The sequence below is a fragment of the Schistocerca gregaria genome, chromosome 1 (genome assembly GCF_023897955.1).
Source record: "Schistocerca gregaria isolate iqSchGreg1 chromosome 1, iqSchGreg1.2, whole genome shotgun sequence".
Lineage (NCBI taxonomy): Eukaryota > Metazoa > Arthropoda > Insecta > Orthoptera > Acrididae > Schistocerca > Schistocerca gregaria.
This window is the reverse complement of record NC_064920.1, coordinates 375211889-375238224: the sequence shown is the minus strand read 5'-3', so window position 1 is coordinate 375238224 and position 26336 is coordinate 375211889. Positions and strand designations below refer to the sequence as shown.

The window sequence follows — 26336 nt, the reverse complement described above, 5'->3', positions numbered from 1 at the left end:
TGTCCGTTTCCTCCATACTCGCTCTCTGACCATATCTTCTGCCTCCTTCCTCTATCCACAACCTCCTCCACTCATTCCATCTGCAACTCCTCCTCTTCCATTTCCAACTGCCCACTACTTGTGTATATATTCCACCTGACTGATGCATCTCCCACTCTTCCCCTTCTCTATCCGTCTCAACCATTCTGCAACCAAACTCATCAGCATGTGTAGCCCCCTGTTCAACAATCCGATACTACGCCCACAACACACGTGTTATGCAGGGCAGGCTACACATATATACAGGACACCGTGCAAAGCAGATCAATAAAGCAGACTGATACTACTCCAACACAAAACACCTGTTATACAAGGTCACCTACATTTCTTGACCTGGAAAACTTTTTCCTGCCCCTGACATGTAGGCTGCTTACAAATCAGATTGATTTGGCAGCTCGATACATTTCGCACACAAGATGTTTGTCATGTAGTGCAGCCTATATGCAGGCGCTGGAAAAAAACTTTTTCGCCCCTATCTCTGAACCTATCGGAACTAGGAGGCTATAAACCACAAAGCGCTGGTACTTGTGAAGCCTCATGTTTCTCTGCCACATTTGGGAGGAGATATTAGACATCACATATATTCTCTGTAAAACACGTAAGTTTGCACTTGCACTGAGCCTAAGAAATAGCTGCAATAGTGAAGGTGATGCACTTTTGGACAGGACTTAAACCTGTGAGGTTCTCTTTGTTTCTGCCTCATACGATTAAGCATGCAGCTTATATTTGGGGCCAGCAGGGCACATAATAGGAATAACATTTGAAGTCTTATGTGGCTGTTTGAGGATATACTGCTGTACACAGAGAGGTTAAAGAGCTCAAAAAGAGTAATAAATAATGGTTAAACATATAGCTGTTTGGCCATATACCAGATATAGTATAAGCTGGATATCCGGTAGCCATCACAAAAGTGTAGGTCAGGGCAGGGCTGCAGACGTCAGATTCAGCAGATATAGATAAATATGGGCATCATCGTTATGAGTGAAGCAAACAAATCACATATTGACTGAAAGGATCAAACATTTTATATTGCTAACTGAGATTGCTTTTAAGTGTCATTATTTGAGGTGACTACTGAAAAAAATTTGTTAATTATAAGATAAATTACAAAAATAAAATTTTGGAATATTTTCTCATAAACAGTGATGATAAGTTTGCCACGTCTGTCTTGCTGAGTTCAAATTTCTCATAGTAGAGAAGACAGAAAAGAAAAGCAGATACGTACTAAAGCCTTAGCTTGCCTTTTATTCTTTTGTTTTGAATTGTTTTATTACATTCATCAACAAAGTATTTGTCCACAGATATGATTATTAATATCATTAAGTAGGTACCTACTTACTGAATGCTCAGCTCAAAAACTTGGTTTGGATGCATAGAGGGGTTTTTGTTAGATGTAGTTTTAAATAAACACCATTTAAACTGATAATAAATACCTAACCTACCTTAAATACCATGAAATATTCTGCTTTTCTAACAGGTGCATTGGATGTGAAAATGCATCTGCATTGAAGCTGAAAAAGCTTGACAAAAAATCCTGTTAGAATTTTTAGTAGAATTTTCTACTGCAGCAGTTCATTTCCAATGCCTGTTAAGAGAAACTAGTGTCCATTCACCACAATTTCCTTGTCGTTCAGTATGAGTAGGTACTAATTTACTTTTTTTCATAGAAGAAATAATAAATAGTGTTTCAATTCTAAGACGAGGTTGTTTTACTTGTGTTTAGAGTATCTTACATGTGAGTTAAATAAAGTAAATTTTATGAAATTTTCATCATTTATATGAAATCCGGTAGCAACCGGATATTGACCTTCTAACTGGTATTGTATTGGCCTACTTTGTTATGGTACAAGCTTGTGTACAGATTATTCCTTCCAATAATACATCTGTTACGATAATATTTCAGTTTCCTCTTAGGATAAAGTGATTATTGTTTGATAGAAGATGAATAGATCTTCCATCATTTCTGATGGGGCAAGTTAAGCAATATAATTAATGTATGCAATAAAGAAGACATCCATTTCAGATAGTGGTATTTATGTGGCTATACAAGCACAGAAAAGAATTATACAACTGTTCATCACAGCTGATTGCCTTATCATTAGTTGTTTTAATGTGTGCACATTTCTCACATCTCTGAAATTGGTGTTCTGAGGAACCACAGTTTTACTACTACTACTACTAATAATTATTATTATAATTAGTTCATAGAAGTAAATCAGCTGTGTCAGTTTTAGATGTGAGTTATCAAGCCAAGCACCTTCCCAATTTTGGGATGTTCCAAAGTAATGCTTTATCCCAACCAGATACAGTCTTAGTGTTACTACGTGTAACAACAGTTCATAGCATGAGGACATAACACAGTTCTTTTGTCATGTGTCAACTGTATTTACGTTTTGTATTTAAAAAATTAGCTTTTAGGAGCTAAGAAAGTAGCATTCCATTGTGAAGTATATTAGTGTTTTCTTACAAGAGTGTGGATTTGTTGTTTGGGATGCCTTACACTTCACAAACAACTCTTATTTATATCACTACTGTAAGAATTAGTGTGAAATGTTCTGCGTAAATTAATTCAACTAAAGTATACTATTTTTGAATCTTTAAGTAACTTTTCATGCTCACTGTTCAGAAGCGAGTCATTGAACATCATCTGAAATATCTGCCAATGTAGAATGCAAAGTTATAACCACAAATGGTTTCCATTTCATGCTTGGTTGGAAATTGTTTTGTCTATTTATTGACAATGACATGTTTCGCCCCTTTTGGGGGCTTCTTCAGATTAACAAAAGAAGTAATGCGGTGAGTTTACATTTGTCCTTTAATGCCAGCATATGGCATTAAGATAAAAATTATAAGAAATAATCATCCTATTGTCATTAGGCAAATAAAAAGTAGAAGGGACATAATACACAGTTGGCTCCATATTATTTGCCTAATGATGGTAAGAGGAAAATTATAAGAAAACATTGTCCTAACACCATATGCTGGCATTGAAGGACATATGTCACTCACAACATTATTTTTTACATTAATCCGAAGAGGACCCACAAGAATGAAACTAAACATTAGCCAATAACTAGATAAAACATTTTGCAACCAAAATGTAATTAAAATACATCAATTAGAGTAAATTTTACAAAAGATGTTACATAAAATACAGGAGTAGATGTATCACAAATAAAACAAGATCTTCACTCAGAATATGGTGACATATACCACCCATCGGTATCGGAGCATAACTGATAGCATGACAACATTACAAAATTTAATTGATACTACTTGCCGCCAAGTGGTATGTGTGTATAGGACAGTGACGCTGTATTGTGCCCACTGAAATAGTTGAACAACTTTAGATTTCTTCTTTCATTATTTATATTTTTTAAGATAAGTACAATCCTTAAAAATAATAAGACAAGAGTACATCCAACTGTGCATATGGTATTCAGGATAAAATAAGCAGCTTTGTCGTAAAACAGCTGACAGAAGCTGCCATGAGACTGAGTCGAAAAATTATGTAACTTGTACAAGATTAGTAGTAAATAGTTTGTATTTTACTATTTGTAAGCACATATGAAGGATAGGTCGCATAATGGAAACCACATTGAAAATCAAAACTGTTTTATTTGCAACAGTTAGCCACAGCTCCCAGCTACTTATCTCTGTAGTCGCCAATCCGACTTTCCCATACCCCCATTATAGAAGGCAGCCGCCAGTGTTTCCGCCAATTCACTACACTGGCCTACAGCTCATTGTCTGTGCCAAAATGTTGTCTTCATAGCCAGCAGTTCATGTGAGCAGAGATGAAACTCGGAGGGAGACAATTACGGGCTGTATTGTGGGTAATCAAACATTTCCAATTGAAAATGATGCAGGAGCAGCATCTTCATTGCCCCTGCAGAATGCGGCTGAGAATTGTCTTGAAGAAGAAAACACACGACAGTTATGTAATGATGGCTGCATAGCTTCAGGCGAAATTTCTCACCAGGCCCTTGTACTTGGTGGGAGACACTATTATTCTAGATATTTGTGTGTGTTCCCTGTGTGGTCAGAACTAAAAAGAATGACATAACAATATTGACGGGCATACTAGAGAGAGAGACTTCCCAACACATCTGTGCAAATCTTCATTGGATTTTCACGGTGGTTTGACCGATCATTCTTTACTTTACGAATAACCCTGGTACATACAAAAATGAAAATATGTGGTAAAATAGTAAACCTGAGAGACATTGCATATAACCACAAAGCATGGTAGCAAATAGGCACGTTTAGGATGGGGAAAGGTGTCTTTATTGAGTGGGAGGTGCACCTTCAATTAAATATTAAGCACATGAGCAGTTTTGTAGTAATCATTGGCTCAGAAATGTGTGTGCATTTTTTTAAATTGTTGTGATCTATCATTGCAATGACAAAAAAGTTGACCAAGGCCTATTATCATTAAAACATTCTTAAGGAAAACCAGCAGCTTATGACACAGAAGTGCTTAGCTAAGGCCTTATGACATAACATAAAAATAGGAAAAATTCACAAAATACAGTGTTATGCCCCATGTTGTGGTATTAGGATCTGCAGGCACAGTTGACGTGTGACAACAAAGTTTTCTTGTGTAGCAGCTTATTTTATCCTGTATAGTGTACACACTGTTGTGCGTACTCTTATATTTTTAGCTTTATACTTATATTAACGATATAAATAATAAAGGGAAAAATCTAAGGTTGTTCAACTATTTCTCTGTTCTCTGGGTACAAAAGGGTGCCACTGACCTACACATGCATACCACCTGTGGCAAGTGGTATCAATTAAGCTTTGTAACACCATGCTGTTATCAGTTAGTACAGATTCTGAAGGGTGACACACTTAATTCCATATTTTTTACAAAGAACCTTTTTTGTGTCTTCTACCGTATTTTATGTAGAATCTTTTGCAAAATTTACTCTAAGTGATATTGTTAATTGCATTCTTGCTTGACAGAAGTTCTGATGATGGGCAGAGCCCAAAATTGGCCCAATAAATCAGTTCAGAACAGCAGAGTAAAAAATTATTTTAGCGACCTCTTCAGCAGTGAATAGATATTAAAGTTTACTTTATGGTCATACGCCTCCTCCCTGCACTGTAAGTAGAAAAATACCATATTTTTCATTCAGAAGGTGCAGTTTCTGCCAGAATGTGGAATATTAGCAATCTGTTTCTTCAGTATCTGTAATTATTTTTCAAGGTGGTGATTGTAAACATTGTTCATATCACAAGTGATTTTCTTCTAACCTCACTTCATATATTAAGTTCTTGTTGTGTTCCTCACAGTGGAACTACGTGTATGGATACGTAATAAAGATATATGCATTAAATAAATGCAATTTCAGGAACCATTATGATAATGTTACTGTGTGATTATTTCTGTAGGAAGTTCTGGTAGAATATAAATAATTTTTAATTACATAGACTACTCACCAAAATGCACAAATGTTGACTTATTGATACACACACAAAAGAAAGAACCTGCCACCTAGCCAGCAAACCCTCTCCCTGCCTCTCGTCTGAGACTATCCCCAACACCACATCATCCACCAGGCACCTTGTATGAACTTTATATATATTTGCACTTATTCATGGATCAAACTAGCTAACCCATTTTCAAGTTGCTTCAGGAACATTGGAAATTTATTGTTCTGCTGCTTGAAATAATTTATCATCAACACCACTTACAAATTAAAATTTGTGTGTATTTTTCAGTGGCTGCAGTGCTGGGTACAGCAAGACTTTTTAATTTACCGCCCTTCAACAAATCATCAACAGAATAGATGTGCAGTCTTCATGGGACACTTGAAAACGGCACAAATCTCGTTTATCACGCATAAAAATAAGTGCTTCTGTGAAGAACAACAAACATGCGGAACTATGCTGTAACATTTATTTTATCTAATATCAAAGAATAAACACATTAATGTAAACAAAAGAATTTAATTACATTATTTTCCAACTTTTCCAAGTTTGGTGTCAGTCTTTGGATTAGCAGTAATACTCTGTACAGCAACAATACATTCATTAATTTTGGTTTGAAGATCTCTTACGTCATGTATATATAGTAATCTCAAAATTTTTGCAGCCTGGTTCAGTACGTAATCTCCTAAGTCAAAACCAAGATCAGCTTCTTGAAATGGGAATGGCTTTCCCTGCAGGAAATAAAAGTTGCTTTCAGTCAGTACTTACTATGAAAGAGAATGTATATAACTCATGAAACTGTGTGTAAAACTAACCTTTACTATTACACTCTGTGGATTTTCCAATGCATCTGCAGACAGTCGCTGACAAACAACTTTACTGATAGCTTTTAGTGTTATAAGGTGGTCCGGATGAGCAGTAACATTCAGCAATTGTGCTAAGGCATTCACACCCTTTTTAAAGTCCGGACTTTCAACTGTGAACCAAATTAGTGCAGTAAAATATAAATTTCAATTGCAGTAAGTGGCTACATAAAAGTTATTTCACATACTCACAATCCAAGTTATCCAGGGGATTTGAAGATATGACTTTTGGAGCACTGAGTTCTGGCTTTTTAATCTTTTCTGCAGTTTGATTCTTGTACTTGTCAACTGAAATATTAAAATTAAATATGTAACAAATTGTAGAGGCAGGTCTGCAAAACAAACATAAAAATCAACAGTTATATGTATAACTGACACCAAGTAGTGTTAAAATGATCAACTTGCATCTTGTCTGAGGGAGTGTCACTTCTGAAGGCCTGACTGATATTTCTCTAGGATGTTAACATGTTATGGCAGTATGTCAGTTGATCATGAACATAGTACAGCAAGGTTTTGATACTGAAGCTAATGTGCTGATTAGCTCGTGCACCTAGTGCCTAGGCATTTATGCATTTTAAAGATTAACTGATAAATGGCACTTTAGAAAATGAAACTTAGGGGTAAAAAAAAAACATGTTTTGGAAAGATCTTTGATGTCCAGTAACATGTACGCTGCATATTTTCGTGTTACAAAGTTATTAATTTGAATTCCATCAAACATCACATGTTACTTTCTGAAGCATTGAAACTGAGATTGCGACTTTCTTCTGGAAGCCAGTCATAGCCCACGTTGATCTCACCAGTTGATGACAGCACAGGACAAGTGATGTAGTCAGCCAATAGCAAGATCACTCTTAAATAGCGTGAACGCACAAATAAGAAAATTAATGGTTTAAATTACAAGAAAAGCAAAGCTTTCAAATATAATATTGGTCTTAAAAGATTAAAAAGCTACAAGAGAAGCTAAACTTCCACATATAATGTTGATCTTTTTTGCGCATGCTACACTTTAAGAGACATCACACAAATTTGTCAGTAAAATTTGTAATAACAATGAAATGTCTGATCTTCTGGGCTCAAAATTCTTCTAGATGGTCCTCCTCCAAGAGTTGATTTTAAATGAGAGTCAAATGTTTTAAGAGATTCATCACACATTCTCATCTTGTGTAAAAGGAAATTTACTTTGAAAGTAATGCTTTTCAAACCACTATTCGCAATATTTTCCCGTGACCTGTTAGAAATAGATTCGTTTCAGCAGTTGCCAGAGAGCGCCAAATAACAGGCATCACTGCGCTTGCGCAGCTACGATGACGCAGGAAGCCGGTATTTTCATTCGTGTAAAACATTATAAAAGATCTTGCATTATGTCATATAAGAAACAAGACATCAGAGGACACTTCAAGAGCATTGGAATTTTGTGCAGATGTAAATTTTCTTGGAATAACTATCTCGTGTTTGGTTCTTTATTATGGCATAATGCTATATGAGATAGAAGATGGAAAACATGCACTTGAAATGCTGCAAACAGTTGAAACCAGCCAGCAGTGTGAAATTAAACATTTCATTTCAAATAAATTGACTGCCTCAGCGGAAAAGATTAATAAAAGCCAAATCTCTTTAGCAAACCGACAAAAATAACTTTGTTCTTCTGCATGGCAGTTAATGGTTGACTGTTTCAGTCTTCCGTAATTATGCAAACGTATTTTGATCCACTTGATAGCTCCTGGTCACAGAAATCCATTTTGTTTTCATTTAACATGAGAGCAATAAATGAAGAGGAAACAGCAAAATCACTAAACGTAAACAGGTCACATGGAGACTACCCACCTCCCCACTACAACACAGACTGCTCTGTGCATCAGTCCCAGAACTACGATATATCCGAAACAGGGCTCAGCCACACATATGTAGCCAGAAGTGGGAGAAGGTACTACTCATACGTGACTCAACTGTGCATCAACAAGAGCCCACGTGCAATTGCTCAAACAAATCTAATGTCAACAGTTGTCACGTCACGCTCATCAGAGGCAGTTTGTTGTTAGGGAGCATTAGTCTTTCTAAAGCCTTTGACACACTTTGCTTTGGCAGACACTTGTATGAGCACTGTGTTTTGTTGTTGTATATGGCGCATTTCCTTTTCAACTTAAGTTTTATTTTTCTTTTGTTCATGTTTTGTTGCTGCAGTATTATTCTGCAGAAGTGGGAGACAGTAATATCCTTTGTTAGAATATTGGTTCTTACCAGTCAAAATCACAAAAATTTAACTGAAAACAATGAAAAATTTCCGGAATTCTAAAAACCCCAGGGTTGTTACAGGTTTTCTCTCGGATGAAAGAATTCCCAGGTTTTTCCTGGATCTCCCAGTTGTCCCAGGCCATATACACCCCGCTATAATGACACTGTAAATAATGTCAGGCCTGTTTGTAGTACAAGGTCTGAAGTGTTTCCGTTGTGTCTGAGCTGTCTGACTGTCTACTCAAATAATTTTCAGAAACCCTGTTCAAAAGTACTTCGCAAGACTGTATGCCTGTACCCTCCACAACGAATCCATACACATCCTAGTCTATAATTGATTGGTTAAAGTTTCCTCCAACTAATATTGCTTGATCTCGGTATTTTTGCACTGCTGACCAAGACTTTCTTTGAATGACTCTAAAACTGTCACAGCAGAACTGAGTGACTGATAAAAACTCCTGATAATTAACCTAAATCACCTACACCTGTTATATGTGACCAGATAACTTCATTGTTCCTAATTAAATTTGACCACAATAGGGTCAATAGTTCTGTCAACTGAAATGAACAAACCACCACCTATGGCATCTAATTTGTCTCTTTGATACATGTTCCATGAATCACTCAATACCTCAGAGCTTTCTACTTTGGCTCTCAGTCCTGAGAATAATTTGAATGTGAGAAATTTCATGGAGGTCAGTAAACCTGGGAACTCTGTTATGAATACTTCGACAATTTGCTCATAAAGTCTTGACCTGTGTACCTCAAACTACCACTTTGCCTAAAAAAGACCCATGTGCACTCCACAAATATTCTGCTACATGAGTAGCTGCTTCCTTTGTGTAGTGCACTCCTGACCTATCAAGGGGTGTCCTGTAATTCCCCACCCAATAATGCAGGACTAGAAATCTGCAGCCAAGATGTCAGAGTTGGCAAGACTTCGGTTGAGATGTTCCATTCGACTCCAAACCAAAGGACCACAAAGGACCCTGACCAACTCTGGGAAAAATGCTGCACACTGCAAGCTTTGCTTGCACTCTGCTGTGTGAGGCCAGCACCTGTCACCACTTTCATGAGCTTCTTGAATTAACTGAGGATGGCTCATCAGTGTCAATGATGTGAGCCACAACTTGCAGATGACTGCTCCCTACATGCTTGATAGTAGCAGGCAAGGTCTGCTCTGCATCTCGGATGAGCCCTGTGCCAAACATACCAAGGCTTTCTTCCTAGTCCTGAACGCTATTTCCCTAAAGGGTTACATAATGCACCTAATGTTGGAGCTCCCAGTAATTAACAAACCCCTTCCTCCATGTGCCTGGTCAGACCCTGCTGAAGGAACTGCACTCGTCCACTCATGGAGTGAACAGATGAGGCCGGATGGTCAGTCTCCAAATTGGCCTCAAGTGACGAGAGTGCGTTGTTACCCACCCACTACATGCAGGCTAGTACGCCAAACACCCAAGAGCGGTTATTTGTCAAATACATACTTCCTACCATTAATTGTGTAGTTGGCTCTGTAATGAGGTTTTATAATACTGTATTTCACTGGCCCTCTTGTTACTCTTTATGATGCAATGGAGCCTTATGTGGTGAAATTAATTCCACAGTAGAAATACTGATCCCAACAATAACACCATGTTTTAAATTTCAACAGTCAATTCACACTTCTGCTCAAGTGGCTTTCCTTTTACAATCAGCTGAAGTTCAACATTTGTTCAATTTAAAAAATAATAGGCTTCTATGTGTCATAACTGAATATGAATCAAATGTTGCGCTGCATGGTATAACCTTTAAGTTATATCCATCCTTCCAGGAATGAACAGCCCCTGAGTGAAAAGCTGTACTGGCCACTATAATTATTGTTGGTTTCAGGAATAGGACCAAGTCTGTCTCCTACCGTGGGTCACGAAATGATTACTTAGCCATGCCGTACACTGAAGTTTCTAAAGAATTTTCTTGGTTTTCACCTTGAAATGGCTTGCACCATCCAACAACCAAACATCGATAGAATGAAACATGTTTCTAATAACACAAAAACAAGTCAATAAAATAGCTACAAAACACTGACACATATCTTTTCACATACCAATAACTCAGCCATCCCGTACAGGCTACTCTGAAACACATTTGAGTGTATACAGACAAAACTATTTAACATTTTTTCTTGGTAAAATGAGAAACAAGCTCCTGTGTCACATGTTAATGTCTCTCTCTTATTTCAGATAGGAATCTTGAAAAATTTACTTATTGAGGTGGAATCATTTTCCTCAAAGGCACTTTTCGGACAGAAGGGAAACAAATTGTGTTCCCAACTACCTCCGTGCATTTCTCATACTGCTTTAAGGGAAGGAGATACTAAGGGAAATGAAAAAATGAGAATTTGGTTGACACAATGCCTCATTTTCTCAACAGTTCAAACAACAAGTAAATACATTTGGCATATCAAACTTCAAACAAACTTCAAACTTCAGAGTTTTCTTAAAGAAAGCTGAAAATCAAACAATGTAGTTAAAATAATTTAATTGTATAGATAAAAAATCTACTCAGTACGTGTTAGCAGAACACACACATAAAAGAAGATTATAATTAGGCAAGCTTTCAGAACCAGTGGCTCCTTCATGCAGTAGGATTGAAAGGGGAAGGAAGAGGAGTGAAGGAAAAGGATTGGAGAGGTCTAGGAAAAGGGGTAGATTTTGGAAAAGTCACCCAAACCGTGGGCCAGGGGAAATTTATCGGACAAGACGAGCAGGAAAGACAGACTGTTGGGGACTGCACTGGACAAGATTTGAAAACGTGAGGGCTTAAAGGTGGAAGACAGGGTAATATGCAAGACAAAGATTACTGCTTAAATGTCGTGCATGAGTTACTAAGAGTGAAAAGCTAAGTGCATTGTACATAACACAGGTGGGAAGGGGACCGTGAAAAATAGACAGGTAAGACAATGAAAGGTGTAGAAAACTAAAACAGAATGAAGAAAAGAGTAGTTATTGTGAAGAAATGTTGAGATGGAACAAATTAACATAAATTAAGGCCATGTGGGTGGCGAAAACTCACAGGATATTGCATGCTGTCTGTATACACCCTCTGTCTATGCCTAACTGATAATTTGGTGGTAGTCATGTTGATGTAAAAGGCTGATAATTGTTTACATAACAGCTGGTATATGACGTGTCATTTTACAGGTAGCTCTCCCTTTGGTAGTATATGTTTGGCAGCCAGTTTCTGGGCTGGCATAGGTGGTGATAGGAGGGTGCATAGGGCAAGTATTGCAGTGCGGATGGTCACAGGAGTAGGAGCCTTAGGGTAGGGAGATGGTGCAGAAGGAGCACAGGGTTTAACAAGAATATTGTGGAGATTGGAAGGGCGACGAAAAGCTATTCTAGGTGTGGTGGGTGAAATCTCAGACAGAAAGGATCTCATTTCAGAGCATGATTTTAAGAAGTCATTGCCTTGTTGAATTAGATGACTAATACATTCCAGACCACGATAATACTGAGTGGTGTGCTCTGAAGTTGTTTTTTGGAGGGATCGGCAGTACCAGTATTGGATCTGATGGCCCAGGAAATCTGCTTTTGAACTAGGTGAGAATGATGTGTATTGCTGTAAAGAGTCTGCATCCGAACAAATATGTTTGCTTCAAATGCCAAGACTGTATGGGAGGGAATGTGGAAAGGACAGCAACTATCAAAATGTAAGTACTGTTGTTTGTTGGTAGGTTTAATGTGGACAAAAGTGTATAAGCTAGCCTTAGGTGAGAACGAGATCAACATCAAGGAAAGTGCTCTGGCAGAAGGTATTTAGAGAGTCCACGAATTTTAACAGGTCGGTCTTACCACAAGTCCATATGGTAAAGATGTCATAAATGTATTTACACCAAACTAGAGGCTGAAGACTTATGGATCCCAGGAAAGGCCCCTCCAAGCAACACAACAAAAGGTTGACATAGGATTGAGCCATCCTGGTTACCATGGCCGTACCGCTGATCTGTTTGTATGCCTGTTCCTTAAAGATGAAGTAGTTGTTGGTACGTATAAAACAGATTAAAGTGAGTAGAAGGGATGTCATAGGTCCGGAATCAGGTGGTCACTGACTGAGAAAGTGTTCAGCAGCAGACAGACCATATACGTGGGGGGTGTTGGTATAGAGGCAGGTGGCATCAATGGTGACAAGCAAGGTGGGTGGTGGGAGTGGAATGGGCACGGATTTAAGATCATGTAAGAAATGGTTGGTATCTTTGATACAGGAGGTAAGCCTTTGTACTATGAGTTGCAGGTGCTGATCAACTAAGGCAGGTATATGTTCGGTGGGTGTTTAGAAGCCAGCAACAATAGGAAGGCCAGGATAATTGAGTTTGTGGATATTGGGAAAAAGGTAAAAAGATGGCATGAGAACTTTTATGGATTGAGGTTTTAGTCCTTGTCAAGGGCTTGAGGTTTTAAGGAGGGACTGCATGTCAGTTTGAATCACAGGGATGGGACCTTGATGGCAAACACTGTATGTAGAGGTGTGAGACATCTGGCATAGACCTTCACTAACATAGTCCTTCCAGTCAAGTACCACAGCGATAGATCCTTTGTCTGTTGGAAGGATAATGATGGGGTCATCAGCTATTAGAGAATGTAGAGCCTGGAGTTCTGCCTAGGACATGTTAGGGTCATATTGTAGGGACCTGAGGAAGGATTGGAAGCAATGCTCGATGTGAGGAATTCTTGGAAGGCTTGTAAGGGATGATGGTGGATCAAGTTGGAGAAGTAGTCAGAATTTTTCAAGGCAGGGTTCAATGTCAGGTTTTCAAATCTCGTCAGATGCAGTCCCCGACAATCAGTCATTACTTCTCATCCCGTCCAGTAAGTTTCCCCTGACCCGCAGTTCTGGATCACTTTCTCAAAATTTACCGCTTTTCCTACACCTCGCCAGTCTTTTTCCTTCACTCCTCTTCCTTCCCCTTCAATCCTTCTGCCTGAAGAAGGTGCCAGTGGTTCCGAAAGCTTGCCTAATTAAAATCTTTTATAGGTGTGTGCTGCCACTGCTTGGTGAGTAGATTTTTTTTCTATCCAATTAATTATTTTGTCAAAAATTGACTGTTTTCGTTGTTATAAACAATGTAGTTAATACCTTAAGAGCCACAAAAATGCAGTTAAAATCACAATACTAATTTCAAGGATATAAAGATCAGGCAAGAATATACGATTTTCCTCAGTGTTTTATTTGAAGCAATTTGCAATTCTCATGTGTCTAGAGCAGTACTTTGTTTTACTTTTGCATGAGAACTTAATATTTTTTCACTTTATGTTTGCCAAGTGTGGCCCTTCTCTAGAATAATTTGATAGCTTTTGGCCACATTCCTAAGTAGGAGTTTGTAATGACATGAGCTACTCATTGCAATGGAGAATAATATGGATGAGCACTGTAGTCGAGTTGGTGTATGGAACTCCCTGTCGCCTTGGTGTGACAGCTTCGTGTGCCTCACTCAACCAATCACATAATGCAATTTTGTACATTTGTAATTATCAATGCCTCAGTGCTGTCACAGTTACACAGACAACTACTTTTCCCTGCAGTCATGAACTCTACATAGCTGAAACCTGGCATCAACACTGCTAGCTGTGAGGAATCTTCTCATGCTGACTCAACTATAGTAAAATTTCCACATAATTTTGAATAGCTTACTTTGGGGCAATGAGCAAACCTTATCTCGTAAACAGTCAGTCCCCACCGAACCGCAAAATTTCAACTTGACGTTCAAGCAGGTACCGGACATTTAGTTCACTGAATTGCAGCAGATGTCCATTGTGGTATTGCCATAGGCAGTGTGATGACATCTAAACAATACAGGATTCGGTATCCATATACAGAGCTCCCACACCATCGGTGGAAATACCTGTTAATCTCTCTCCTACTGCAAATGCAATTTTCGCTTCACAAAAGGATGAGGTGACAGCATTTAGATGCAGTGGGGTGAATAAATTTCAGAAAAAATCCGTTCACTTCCAATCATTATCTTGGTGTTCAAGCAAGGACAATTAACAGTACAGCAATTAATCTGTTGCTCTGTCTATCAACCAACCATTTCCTTTCGGGAACTTTTTGTACGAGCACAACTGCCTGCTTTCCACTTTATTTCTGATGTACCAACCTAACATTCTGCACACTGGTGACTGAAGAGATAGTACACACCATTGGCAACTATAAACATTATAAAGTGACAAAATGCAAAACAGTCTTTTAAAATATGATGCAAATAATTAGCACTGTATATGTATTCAATGAAAGGTATTAAGTTCAATTTCATTAAATCAGTATTTTATGTGCTTGGAAGACATGATAATACAAGAAAGAGCAATAGATAGGTGTGGCAACATTTCTACATAAAAGAGAAGAAAAACCCGGCAGACAGTGTGCAAATATGGACTTAACCTGTAAAGCTATTAATACATACCATTGTCAGCATATTCAACTCTAACAGAGAAGCTCAGCAGCCATTCAAGTTGTTCTGTCATTTTTTCACTCTGAACTGGACATGCTAAATCATGCAAGTATTGACAGAAGGAATTGTTCCACTCTGGAGAGTCCACATCTCTCAGTCCCTTTCTGTCTTCTATTTTGTAATGTCTTATTTTCTGATCCTCCAACCACAGGATCAGGCTCCGACACTCTCTTTCATCTTAAAAGAGGAACAAAGAGTTAAGGGTCTTTGCAACAAATATTTAAAATGGATCGTACATTAAAAAAGACACACTAGTGCTTCTATATTGGGTCACAAAATACTACACTAAACTGTGAAATGGATTCCAGTCTCTACCACCCCCATCCCTCTGCAAGATTTCTTACTGTGTCATCAGAAGGCTATGAAGAGTCCTTTAGAAGAAGAAAATCTGTCTATATAAAGCAGTAGGGTTTTCATACAATATTCTTCACATCACATACATTCTTACACCACATACTCCTAAAATTTGTAGTAAAGCTTTTTATAACTAGATTTTGTTTTCTTGTATTATTTGGCTCCCTTTCTACTACTTATGTCTACTAATCATTTGCCAAAATGGATGCATGTAGAAAAAGGGATAAAAATCAGATTAACTGAAGTGTTTGAAACTGCTTCACCAATTCACCACACACCTGTCACCTTCCAACCTAATGTAGAACAACACTGATGCAAAAAGAACATTGTCATTGTTCTGTTTTCTTTCTTTTTGCACTTTTAGGGTGCAACACACTATACCATCAATACGGTAGGAGACGAAGACAACACCCAGTACCGCTGGGTTAAGTCGAACACAATCAAACATGTGCTACCTAAGTAACTACACAAATAATCATGAAGTTGACAATTTTAAAATACATAACAAGTAATGCTGTGCAATCTATAGAAAAGTAATAAAACAAGCAAACTATTATAGATTGTATGAGAGTAGATTTTACGATGGTGTGAAGGAAAATAATGGCTTTCAATTTTTTATATGAAAACTACTACAGCTTTTAAAATAAAACAAATATTATTAACATTTTAAATCTTTGTTCTTCATATCTACATACTTATTTCTCAACACAGTCACCCTCGCAATGTACGCATTTCTCCCAATGAAAGACCAGTTTGTTGATATCATCACTGCAGAATTTTTTACTCTGTTGGCAGAGCCACAACCTAACCTTCTGCTTGCACTGCTTCATCACTAACAAAGAGAAGTCCTCAAAGGTGTTCTTTATGTTTTGGAAACAGATGGAAATTGAATGAGGCAAAGTTGGGAATGTACGTAGGATGATAAGGACAGTGAAATCCAGACAATGGATTGTTTCAGATATTGCAGCACTTGTGTGTGGACTGGCATTGTCATCTCAGTGGAGAAGGTGCTCATTGTGTGGACGAACTCTTTGAATTCGAAGCTCAATTACAGCACGCCTTTTCTGTTGCACACATATAATTATGTTACACAATGCCATGTTATGTGCTACATCCGGAGCCCACTAGCTACAGAGGGCTGCAAATTCATAAACATGAAGAATAAAGATTTAGAATGTTAATAATGTTGTTTTATTTAAAAAACGTTAAGAGTTTTCACATAAAAAATTCAGGTACATTACTTTTCAGTGCACAATAATAAATAATAATTAATTAATGGAGGAATCTAATAATTATGTGAAAGACATTTTGAACTTAAATTGATAAGAAGCGATATACTGTATACAAAACTTTATACATAAATGAAGTGACATTACATCCAGAAAACACATCAAATCCTACAATGGCTTTTTCACTAAAATAACTGAGGACCTAATAAAACAACAAGAGCAATAGAGCTAGAAGTTCTTACCAGTATTATATGAAAGAAATTGAAAGTAATAAAAGCATCAATATTTGGGAAATACATTACAGAATCATTAACTCGTATAGTACATTCATCTTTCTGCAATTAAATGTTTCCTGATGTGCTGAAAGTTGCAAAAAAACCCAGACTGATTGCTGTGCTCTGTCATTCATAAATATAGAGAACAATATACATCTCAACACAAGCTTAAAATCATTAATGAAGTAATGGGTAGGTTACCTTTATTTTATATTTCTTGTTTATATTTTGTGTCCATCACAACTTCAAAGTCAGGCAATAAATCTCTTGTCGAGGCCTATTTGTTCTTTCTCAATTAGTCCAGACTGCTTTGATTTTTAAATTATTATAAACTGTTTTTACACAGTACAAAACGGATAGGGACTGTGCTTGCTGTGTACAGACATAAGAATTGGCCTCTGTCCAAAAACAGCTGGAAGCTGCATTGGTTAGGGTTGACAGACTTCACACTATTGCTTTGCACAAATACATGGAGGAAGCCATGACCCTTTAGTGCTGTTGGTATCTTCTGAAAGCCCGGTTGTCACAAAATTTTTCAGTGCACATCTAACCAAGCTGTCTTCACTGAAAGGTGCATGGTAGACAGTGGTGGGTTCGTGTATCTCAGAGTGGAGTGTGGATGTGAGAACTGGCCACACAGCTGCCACTCTACTAGTCAGCAATAGGTACAAAGCACTACCCAGTGTTGATAACACATCTGGCCCACAACAAGATGCCTCAACTGTTGGGCCAGTGGCTGATTTTGCTAGTAAGTTTGGACAAATGCAAAACTAGATATGCCAGTCAATGGAGCTCCAACATTAGGTGGGTAATACAGCCCCTCAGGGAAATAGCAGGCAGACCAGGAAAGAAGGCCAGTGTGGACTTGATAAGTACCCTGTGAGGTCCCACTCAGCATGGGGAGGATGCCCAGCTAGTGTCTATTGAATGTGGTCCTCTAGTTTGAAGCCGAGTCAACGGTCTAAACCGGATGCTCAGTAATTCTGCAACAATATAGGAAGCGCTACTAGGGGAAAAGTTTAGAACGATATAAGTATTCTGCAGGTGCACCCACGGTAAAGTATTGAAAGTAACAATGCCAAGATATTCCTAAGAAGAGAGTTGATTGAACCCAGAAGTTAACAGCAACTAACTCCTAAATTCAAATTGAAACATACATCACAAGGACAGGTTACATGCCAACGGTGACAGCGTATTTACTGAAGTAAGGAATTAATTTTCTACCACCTGGTGGGGTTGTTTTGGATTCTTAATGTAAAATAATCTGGGTGAAGTTAAACATCAAAGCTGGAAGCTGGGTAAAATATGTTAATTGGAAACTTTTAAACATCACCTGCATCAGAAGCTGTAGTGGCAGAGGGCTTCAGAGAGAACTTGCAGAGTATTGTGAACAAGATTCCTGATTATCTTATTGTAATGGGGGATAGGGACTTCAATTTCCCGGCTGTTTATTGGAAAGAGAGACAAACAAAACTGGTACTGTAAACAGGGATTTGTGTGATGTTATTGTGAATGTCTTTTCTGGGAATTACTTCAAGAAACACATCTGAACTTCTAAAATCAATTAACACACAGGAGAGCATCAGTGATCATAATTTGTGATAGGATGAGTGAGTGATAGTGGTACTACTAGGAACGTAGTAAAGATAGGAAAATATTTTTGCTTAGCAAGAGAAACAGAATACAAATTACAGAGTGTCTGTGTAGTCAACATCCAGTATTTGGAATGTAGGAGACGAGGTACTGGCGGAATTAAAGTTGTGAGCCGTGTGAGATGGGGTGTGAGTCATGCTTGGGTAGCTCAGTTGGTAGAGCACTTGCCCGCGAAAGGCAAAGGTCTCGAGTTCGAGTCTCGGTCCGGCACACAGTTTTAATCTACCAGGAAGTTTCATATCAGTGCACACTCTGCTGCAGTGTGAACATTTCATTCTGGATCTAGTATTCAGTTTATTTTAATTCGTATGGATAAAGATGTGGAGCAAAGATGGTTAAAAATAAAAAGCATATAAGTATGTGACAGGCAATGGTTTTTACAAGTGGGATGGACACACAGTGGTTTAATAGCTGTGTTAGACAGTTCATACAAAACCAATAAGAGCATCTCAAATTTAAGTGAAAAAATCTAGCTGGCAAATAAAAGCTGAACAAAGTAAAAATGAGTGTAAGGAAAGCAATGAGAGTAATGTGAATGAATCAGAAAATAACAACTGAACTGATTAAAAACCCTACAAAGGTTTAATTTTATGTAAAGTCAGTGCGCAGATTGAAATGTATGCCAAACTGTTCAGTGACCATACTGGCAGAGATGAAAGATTACAGAGACAAGGATGAAATATGGAATTCAGTCTTCCAATGCCATTTCACTGCAGGAGGTCACAATTTGGTGTCTCCTTTAATTCAACACACAAATGCTAAAATAGCAGATACTGAGATAAGTCATGATATAGGAAAAAAAAAACAAAAAAAAAAAACTGTTACTGCTTCATAGCGAAAGTAATCTAGAATGGTTGAGATAGGTGTAAGATTCTACAGAGACTACTGGTCCAGGAAAGAACTTGCTCCCCCTCTAACAGCAGTTAACTGAATGTCACTGGAGCAACAACAGGTACCTAGGGAACAAAAAAAGTGCAGGTCATCCCAGTTTCCCAGGGGGCAGTAGATCAGATGCATATATAGGCCTATATCAGTAATGTCAATCTGCTGTAGAATTATGAAACATGCTTTATGCTCATGTATTATAGAGTCTTTGTAGAATGAAAATTTCCTCTATAAAAACCACCATAAATTCTGCAAACACAAGCTTTTCAAAACTCAGCTTGCTCCATTCATCCATGAAGTCCAGACCACTGTAGAAATCAGCACCCTGGTTGACAAAGTGTGCCTTGACTTCAGGAAGACATTTAATACAGCTCTGCACTCTCTCTTGCTGGGAAATAAAGAAGACATGTCACTGGAATCAGGATTTCCTTGCGGAAAGAAGTCAACAACATGATATTCTTAATGGAACGAAATTGACAGATGTAAAGATAATTTAAAGAGTAACCCAAAGCAATGTAACAGGACTGGTACCGTTTACAACATATATAATGGCCTAGTGAATAATGTCATAGGATTCATGACACTGTTCACAAATAATGGCAATTGCCTATAAGAAGTTAGCAATGGCTTAAGTCTGTGACAAACTACAGGAAGACCTGCAAGGGACTGACGACAGCTGCAAGAATTGGCTGATGACCCTGAATGTAAATAAACGTAACATGTTGCATATAAATAGATGAAGAAGTCCGCTGCTGTACAATTGCACTATTGGTGTTAAATCACTGAGAGCAGTAAATACTATGACATGCCTAAAAGAAACCATTCTACAACAGTGGTTCCCAACTTATACCATTATTCCCGAGTGTAATCAGACATTAGTTTATAACCCCTTTGCTCCAACATCAACATTAGCAACAAAGTAAACTTTTGGAGAGGAGTGGGAGGAACCCTCGACCAGGTACATTTTTAAAATGATGGAAGAGACACAAAATTTAGTTTATATATAGATGATGTGTAAAATCTCAAACTAATGAGTCAATGAGACAATTGGTATTGCTTAGATCTAATGACTTGCTTTATAGAATCATGAATTCTCCATTTACTACGAGTTCTACCTGCAATTCCTTCACAGAAAAGAATGGTAACTATCCACATTGAGGGTTGATACTTGTTAGCTTGCTTCCCCTGCAGCACTCCTATCTCTCATGACATTTGCTTTAGACACACCCTGCATCCCTATTTAAAATCAGTTACTACTTGTAAATCACTTGGCTGCAGTCTTCTTACCTCTGAACTGACAGAAATGGTAAGACTTTGGGCTGTCAATGAGTTGTGTTTCATTACTGCCACTAATAATAATTATACAATGTTTGCCTTCAGCAGTGTGGTCACCATTACATAGTTGCTGTCAAGTTGTGCTGTCAATTAGTTCATTTATTGATGTAAAGTTAATAATGAAACAATATCCGGTCTATTGTGGGAACGTGGCAAAGGCATTTTCATGAAATATTTAAGCATATAACCCCCCCCCCCCCTGATTTTACTGCCATGAACATATACTACATATGAGTAAGGGTGGACTATGTTAGGAAGATGTTCACACATTTGTTTCATAAAATGTAATTCCCACCACATTGTGTAACATGTTAATGGTAATTGTGTCTGGTAATTTTTATAATCAGTATTAAAGTCTCACAAAATAGTGATAATGGTAACAATCTTTCTTTTAATAAAAAAATTAAAAAAAACTTCTTGCAAGAAACTCAATTCAACTTCTTCTTGTTACCCCTCAGGGGGTAATTGCCCTCTGGTTGGAAAACAATATTCTAGAGCAACATGAAGTGGAAATACATAGTATGAAAAGAATGCCAGGCTCAGTTTCATACGAAGCTCCTTTAAAAAATTTAATTCATCTATGGAAGTGGTTTCCAAAAGACTTGTTCAATGGATCTTCAGTCTGGGATCCTTATCACATTTAAGTTATGTTAGTTTTGAAATTTCAAGAGAGTAAATTCTGGGAAGAGTTAGGCAAGGTATTACCTCCCTTTTTTTTTTTTTTTTTTTCCTTCATCAGTCTACTGACTGGTTTGATGCGGCCCACCACGAATTCCTTTCCTGTGCTAACCTCTTCATCTCAGAGTAGCACTTGCAACCATTGTCCTCAATTATTTGCTTGACGTATTCCAATCTCTGTTTTCCTCTACAGTTCCCTCTAGTACCATGGAAGTCATTCCCTCATGTCTTAGCAGATGTCTTATCATTCTGTCCCTTCTCCTTATCAGTGTTTTCCACATATTCCTTTTCTCTCCGATTCTGTGTAGAACCTCCTCATTCCTTACCTTATCAGTCCACCTAATTTTCAACATTCGTCTATAGCACCACATCTCAAATGCTTCGATTCTCTTCTGTTCCGGTTTTCCCACAGTCCATGTTTCACTACCATACAATGCTGTACTCCAGACGTACATCCTCAGAAATTTCTTCCTCAAAATAAGGCCAGTATTCGATATTAGTAGACTTCTCTTGGCCAGAAATGCCTTTTATGCCATAGCGATTCTGCTGTTGATGTCTTCCTTGCTCTGTCCGTCATTGGTTATTTTACTGCCTAGGTAGTAGAATTCCTTAACTTCATTGACTTCGTGACCATCAATCCTGATGTTAAGTTTCTCACTGTTCTCATTTCTACTACTTCTCATTACCTTCGTCTTTCTCCGATTTACACTCAAACCATAATGTGTACTCATGACTGCTCATTCCGTTCCACAGATCATTTAATTCTTCTTCAGTTTCACTCAGGATAGCAATGTCATCAGCAAATCGTATCATTGATATCCTTTCACCTTGTATTTTAACTCCACTCCTGAACCTTTCTTTTATTTCCATCATTGCTTTCTCAATGTACAGATTGAAGAGTAGGGGCGAAAGGCTACAGCCTTGTCTTACACCCTTCTTAATACGAGCACTTCGTTCTTGATCGTCCAGTCTTATTATTCCCTCTTGGTTGTTGTACATATTGTATATGACCCGTCTCTCCCTATAGCTTACACCTACTTTTTTCAGTATCTCAAACAGCTTACACCATTTTATATTGTCGAACGCTTTTTCCAGGTCGACAAATCCTATGAACGTGTCTTGATTTTTCTTTAGCCTTGCTTCCATTATTAGCCGTAACGTCAGAATTGCCTCTCTCGTGCGTTTACTTTTCCTAAAGCCAAACTGACCGTCACCTAGCGCATTCTCAATTTTCTTTTCCATTCTTCTGTCTATTATTCTTGTAAGTAGCGTCGATGCATGAGCTGATAAGCTGATTGTGCGATAATTCTCGCACTTGTCAGCTCTTGCCGTCTTCGGAATTGTGTGGATGATGCTTTTCCGAAAGTCAGATGGTATGTCGCCAGACTCATATATTCAACACACCAACGTGAATAGTCGTTTTGTTGCCACTTCCCCTAATGATTTTAGAAATTATGATGGAATGTTATCTATCCCTTCTGACTTATTTGACCGTAAGTACTCCAAAGCTCTTTTAAATACCGTTTCTAATACTGGATCCCCTATCTCTTCTAAATCGACTCGTGTTTCTTCTTCTATCACATCAGACAAATCTTCACCCTCATAGAGGCTTTCAATGTATTCTTTCCACCTATCTGCTCTCTCCTCTGCATTTAACAGTGGAATTCCCGCTGCACTCTTAATGTCACCAAAGGTTGCTTTGACTTTCCTGTATGCTGAGTCTGTCCTTCTGACAATCATATCTTTTTCAATGTCTTCATATTTTTCCTGCAGCCATTTCATCTTAGCTTCCCTGCACTTCCTATTTATTTCATTCCTCAGCGACTTGTATTTCTGTATTCCTGATTTTCCCGGAACATGTTTGGACTTCCTCCTTTCATCAATCAACTGAAGTATTTCTTCTGTTACACATGGTTTCTTCGCAGCTACCTTCTTTGTACCTATGTTTTCCTTCCCAACTTCTGTGATGGCCCTTTTTAGAGATGTCCATTCCTCTTCAACTGTACTGCCTACTGTGCTATTCCTTATTGCTGTATCTATAGAGTTAGAGAACTTCAAACGTATCTCGTCATTCCTTAGAACTTCCGTATCCTACTTCTTTGCGTATTGATTCATCCTGACTAATGTCTTGAACTTCAGCCTACTCTTCATCACTACTATATTGTGATCTGAGTCTATATCTGTTCCTGGGTACGCCTTACAATCCAGTATCTGATTTTGGAATCTCTGTCTGACCATGATGTAATCTAATTGAAATCTTCCTGTATCTCCCGGCCTTTCCCAAGTATACCTCCTCCTCTTGTGATTCTTGAACAGGGTATTCGCTATTACTAGCTGAAACTTGTTACAGAACTCAATTAGTCTTTCTCCTCTTTCATTCCTTGTCCCAAGCCCATAGTCTCCTGTAACCTTTTCTTCTACTCCTTCCCCTATAACTGCATTCCAGTCGCCATGACTATTAGATTTTCGTCCCCCTTTACATACTGCATTGCCCTTTCAATATCCTCATACACTTTCTCTATCTGTTCATCTTCAGCTTGCGACGTCGGCATGTATACCTGAACTATCGTTGTCGGTGTTGGTCTGCTGTCAATTCTGATTAGAACAACCCGGTCACTGAACTGTTCACAGTAACACACCCTCTGCCCTACCTTCCTATTTGTAACGAATCCCACACCTGTTATACCATTTTCTGCTGCTGGTGATGTTACCCGATACTCATCTGACCAGAAATCCTTGTCTTCCTTCCACTTCACTTCACTGACCCCTACTATATCTAGATTGAGCCTTTGCATTTCCCTTTTCAGATTTTCTAGTTTCCCTACCACGTTCAAGCTTCTGACATTCCACGTCCTGACTCGTAGAACGTTATCCTTTTGTTGATTATTCAATCTTTTTCTCATGGTAACCTCCCCCTTGGCAGTCCCCTCCCATATACATGTTTCAAAATGACCACAATGAAAATTCGAGTTATTACATAGATATAGGAGCAATCATTATCTCCATGGCCCATTTGTGAGTGGAATACAGAACGAGGGGAATAATAGACAGCGGTACCAGAAGTACACAACACCACACACCATCACGTAGCTTGCGAAGTATAGCTGCAGGTATAATGTGAGGAAACATAAGGACATCATTTAAGGAGGATTGGCATACACATACAACTCATACTATTATATTCATTGTAATGATAAATTCTTAAACAAATATTGCTCATTAAAAGTAAATGTTCTCTTATGATACAATGAAAACAGGCAGCATTCTAAACTACTTTCGAACAAACGAAGAACCTTTTATAATCACAAATATTTTCTGTGTTTTGATGTACGGGTTGGGTTGGGATTTTTTAGGGAAGGAGACCAGACAGCGAGGTCATCAGTCTCATTGGATTAGAGACGGACTGGGAAGGAAGTCGGCCGTGCCCTTTCAAAGAAACCATCCCGGCATTTGCCTGTAGCGATCTAGGAAAATCACGGAAAACCTAAATAAGGATGGCTGGACGCGGGACTTGAACCGTCGTCCTCCCGAATGTTTGGTGTACGCACTCCATTTAATTAACAACGGAAATTAACGAAAGGAAATATCAGCTTACATAGTAAATTGGAAAAAAGTTTTTACTGAAGTAAAATTTGTACACATTCAGAACTTTTTTTATGTTGTTACCGCAAATCATAAAACACAGGCTTATGAAAAGCTGTCTTTCGTGTAAAATTCTTAACACTGTCGGCTAAAGTTGTTGCTTGCAATACGTTCGCGGTACTCTCCATGGCTGCGGCTATTGCAAATTACAAGATGTCAGGATATTAAATCATAACTGAAACATGACTGATGATGACACTTCGCAAAACAGCAAAAATGCATTATAGCACTACTTACTAACCATTGACGTTAAAATCCTTGACTGGATACTCAAGAGCTGCAAGCTTTCTCTTAAACATCATGCCGAAGGTGATCGGCTAAGGCTAAGGCTATCAATAAACAGTTTATAATAACACACTTCAAAATTCAACATTCACACACCACTCGCCGTCAATGCAATAACATTTACAATCCTGTGCAAAGATCATACCAATGACAATGGACACCAATCACCAAAGATCATTGGCAAATTCGTACAACCAGTGATCACCACAGTTAACATAACAGTAGCAACACTTCGCCTTGATTTTGTTGCCCACTGCGTCAGCAGCGTGCCAAGGGGCCAGTAAGTAAAACCACAGTCTAACGTAACAGTCGCGACACTTTATCTCGATTTACATCTACATCTACATGACTACTCTGCAATTCACATTTAAGTGCTTGGCAGAGGGTTCATCGAACCACAATCATACTATCTCTCTACTATTCCACTCCCGAACAGCGAGTGGGAAAAACGAACACCTAAACCTTTCTGTTCGAGCTCTGATTTCTCTTATTTTATTTTGATGATCATTCCTACCTATGTAGGTTGGGCTCAACAAAATATTTTCGCATTCGGAAGAGAAAGTTGGTGACTGAAATTTCGTAAAAAGGTCTCGCCGCCACGAAAAACGTCTATGCTGTATCATATCTGCCACACTCTCTCCCCTATAACGTGATAATACAAAACGAGCTGCCCTTTTTTGCACCCTTTCGATGTCCTCCGTCAATCCCACCTGGTAAGGATCCCACACCGCACAGCAATATTCTAACAGAGGACGAACGAGTGTAGTGTAAGCTGTCTCTTTAGTGGACTTGTTGCATCTTCTAAGTGTCCTGCCAATGAAACGCAACCTTTGGCTCGCCTTCCCGACAATATTATCTATGTGGTCCTTCCAACTGAAGTTGTTCGTAATTTTAACACCCAGGTACTTAGTTGAATTGACAGCCTTGAGAATTGTACTAT

At 38.3% G+C, this 26336-nt stretch overlaps 1 protein-coding gene across 2 annotated transcripts; it reads right to left on the bottom strand.

Annotated features, from left to right (window-relative positions):
* Positions 1 to 5930: 5930 nt before the first annotated feature.
* On the bottom strand, positions 5931 to 25559 carry LOC126347296 (RNA transcription, translation and transport factor protein). Of its 2 annotated transcripts, none has more exons than XM_050002260.1 (5): positions 25349 to 25559; positions 15013 to 15237; positions 6531 to 6626; positions 6291 to 6451; positions 5931 to 6206 (listed from the first exon to the last, which is right to left on the bottom strand). In XM_050002260.1, the coding sequence occupies exons 1-5, from the start codon at positions 25353 to 25355 to the stop codon at positions 6003 to 6005; spliced, it is 693 nt and encodes a 230-aa protein (XP_049858217.1). In that variant the 5' UTR covers positions 25356 to 25559; the 3' UTR covers positions 5931 to 6002. The 2 variants fall into 2 exon arrangements, with proteins under 2 accessions (XP_049858217.1, XP_049858216.1); XM_050002259.1 differs by having other exon boundaries at positions 25353 to 25557.
* Between the last annotated feature and the right edge of the window lie 777 nt (positions 25560 to 26336).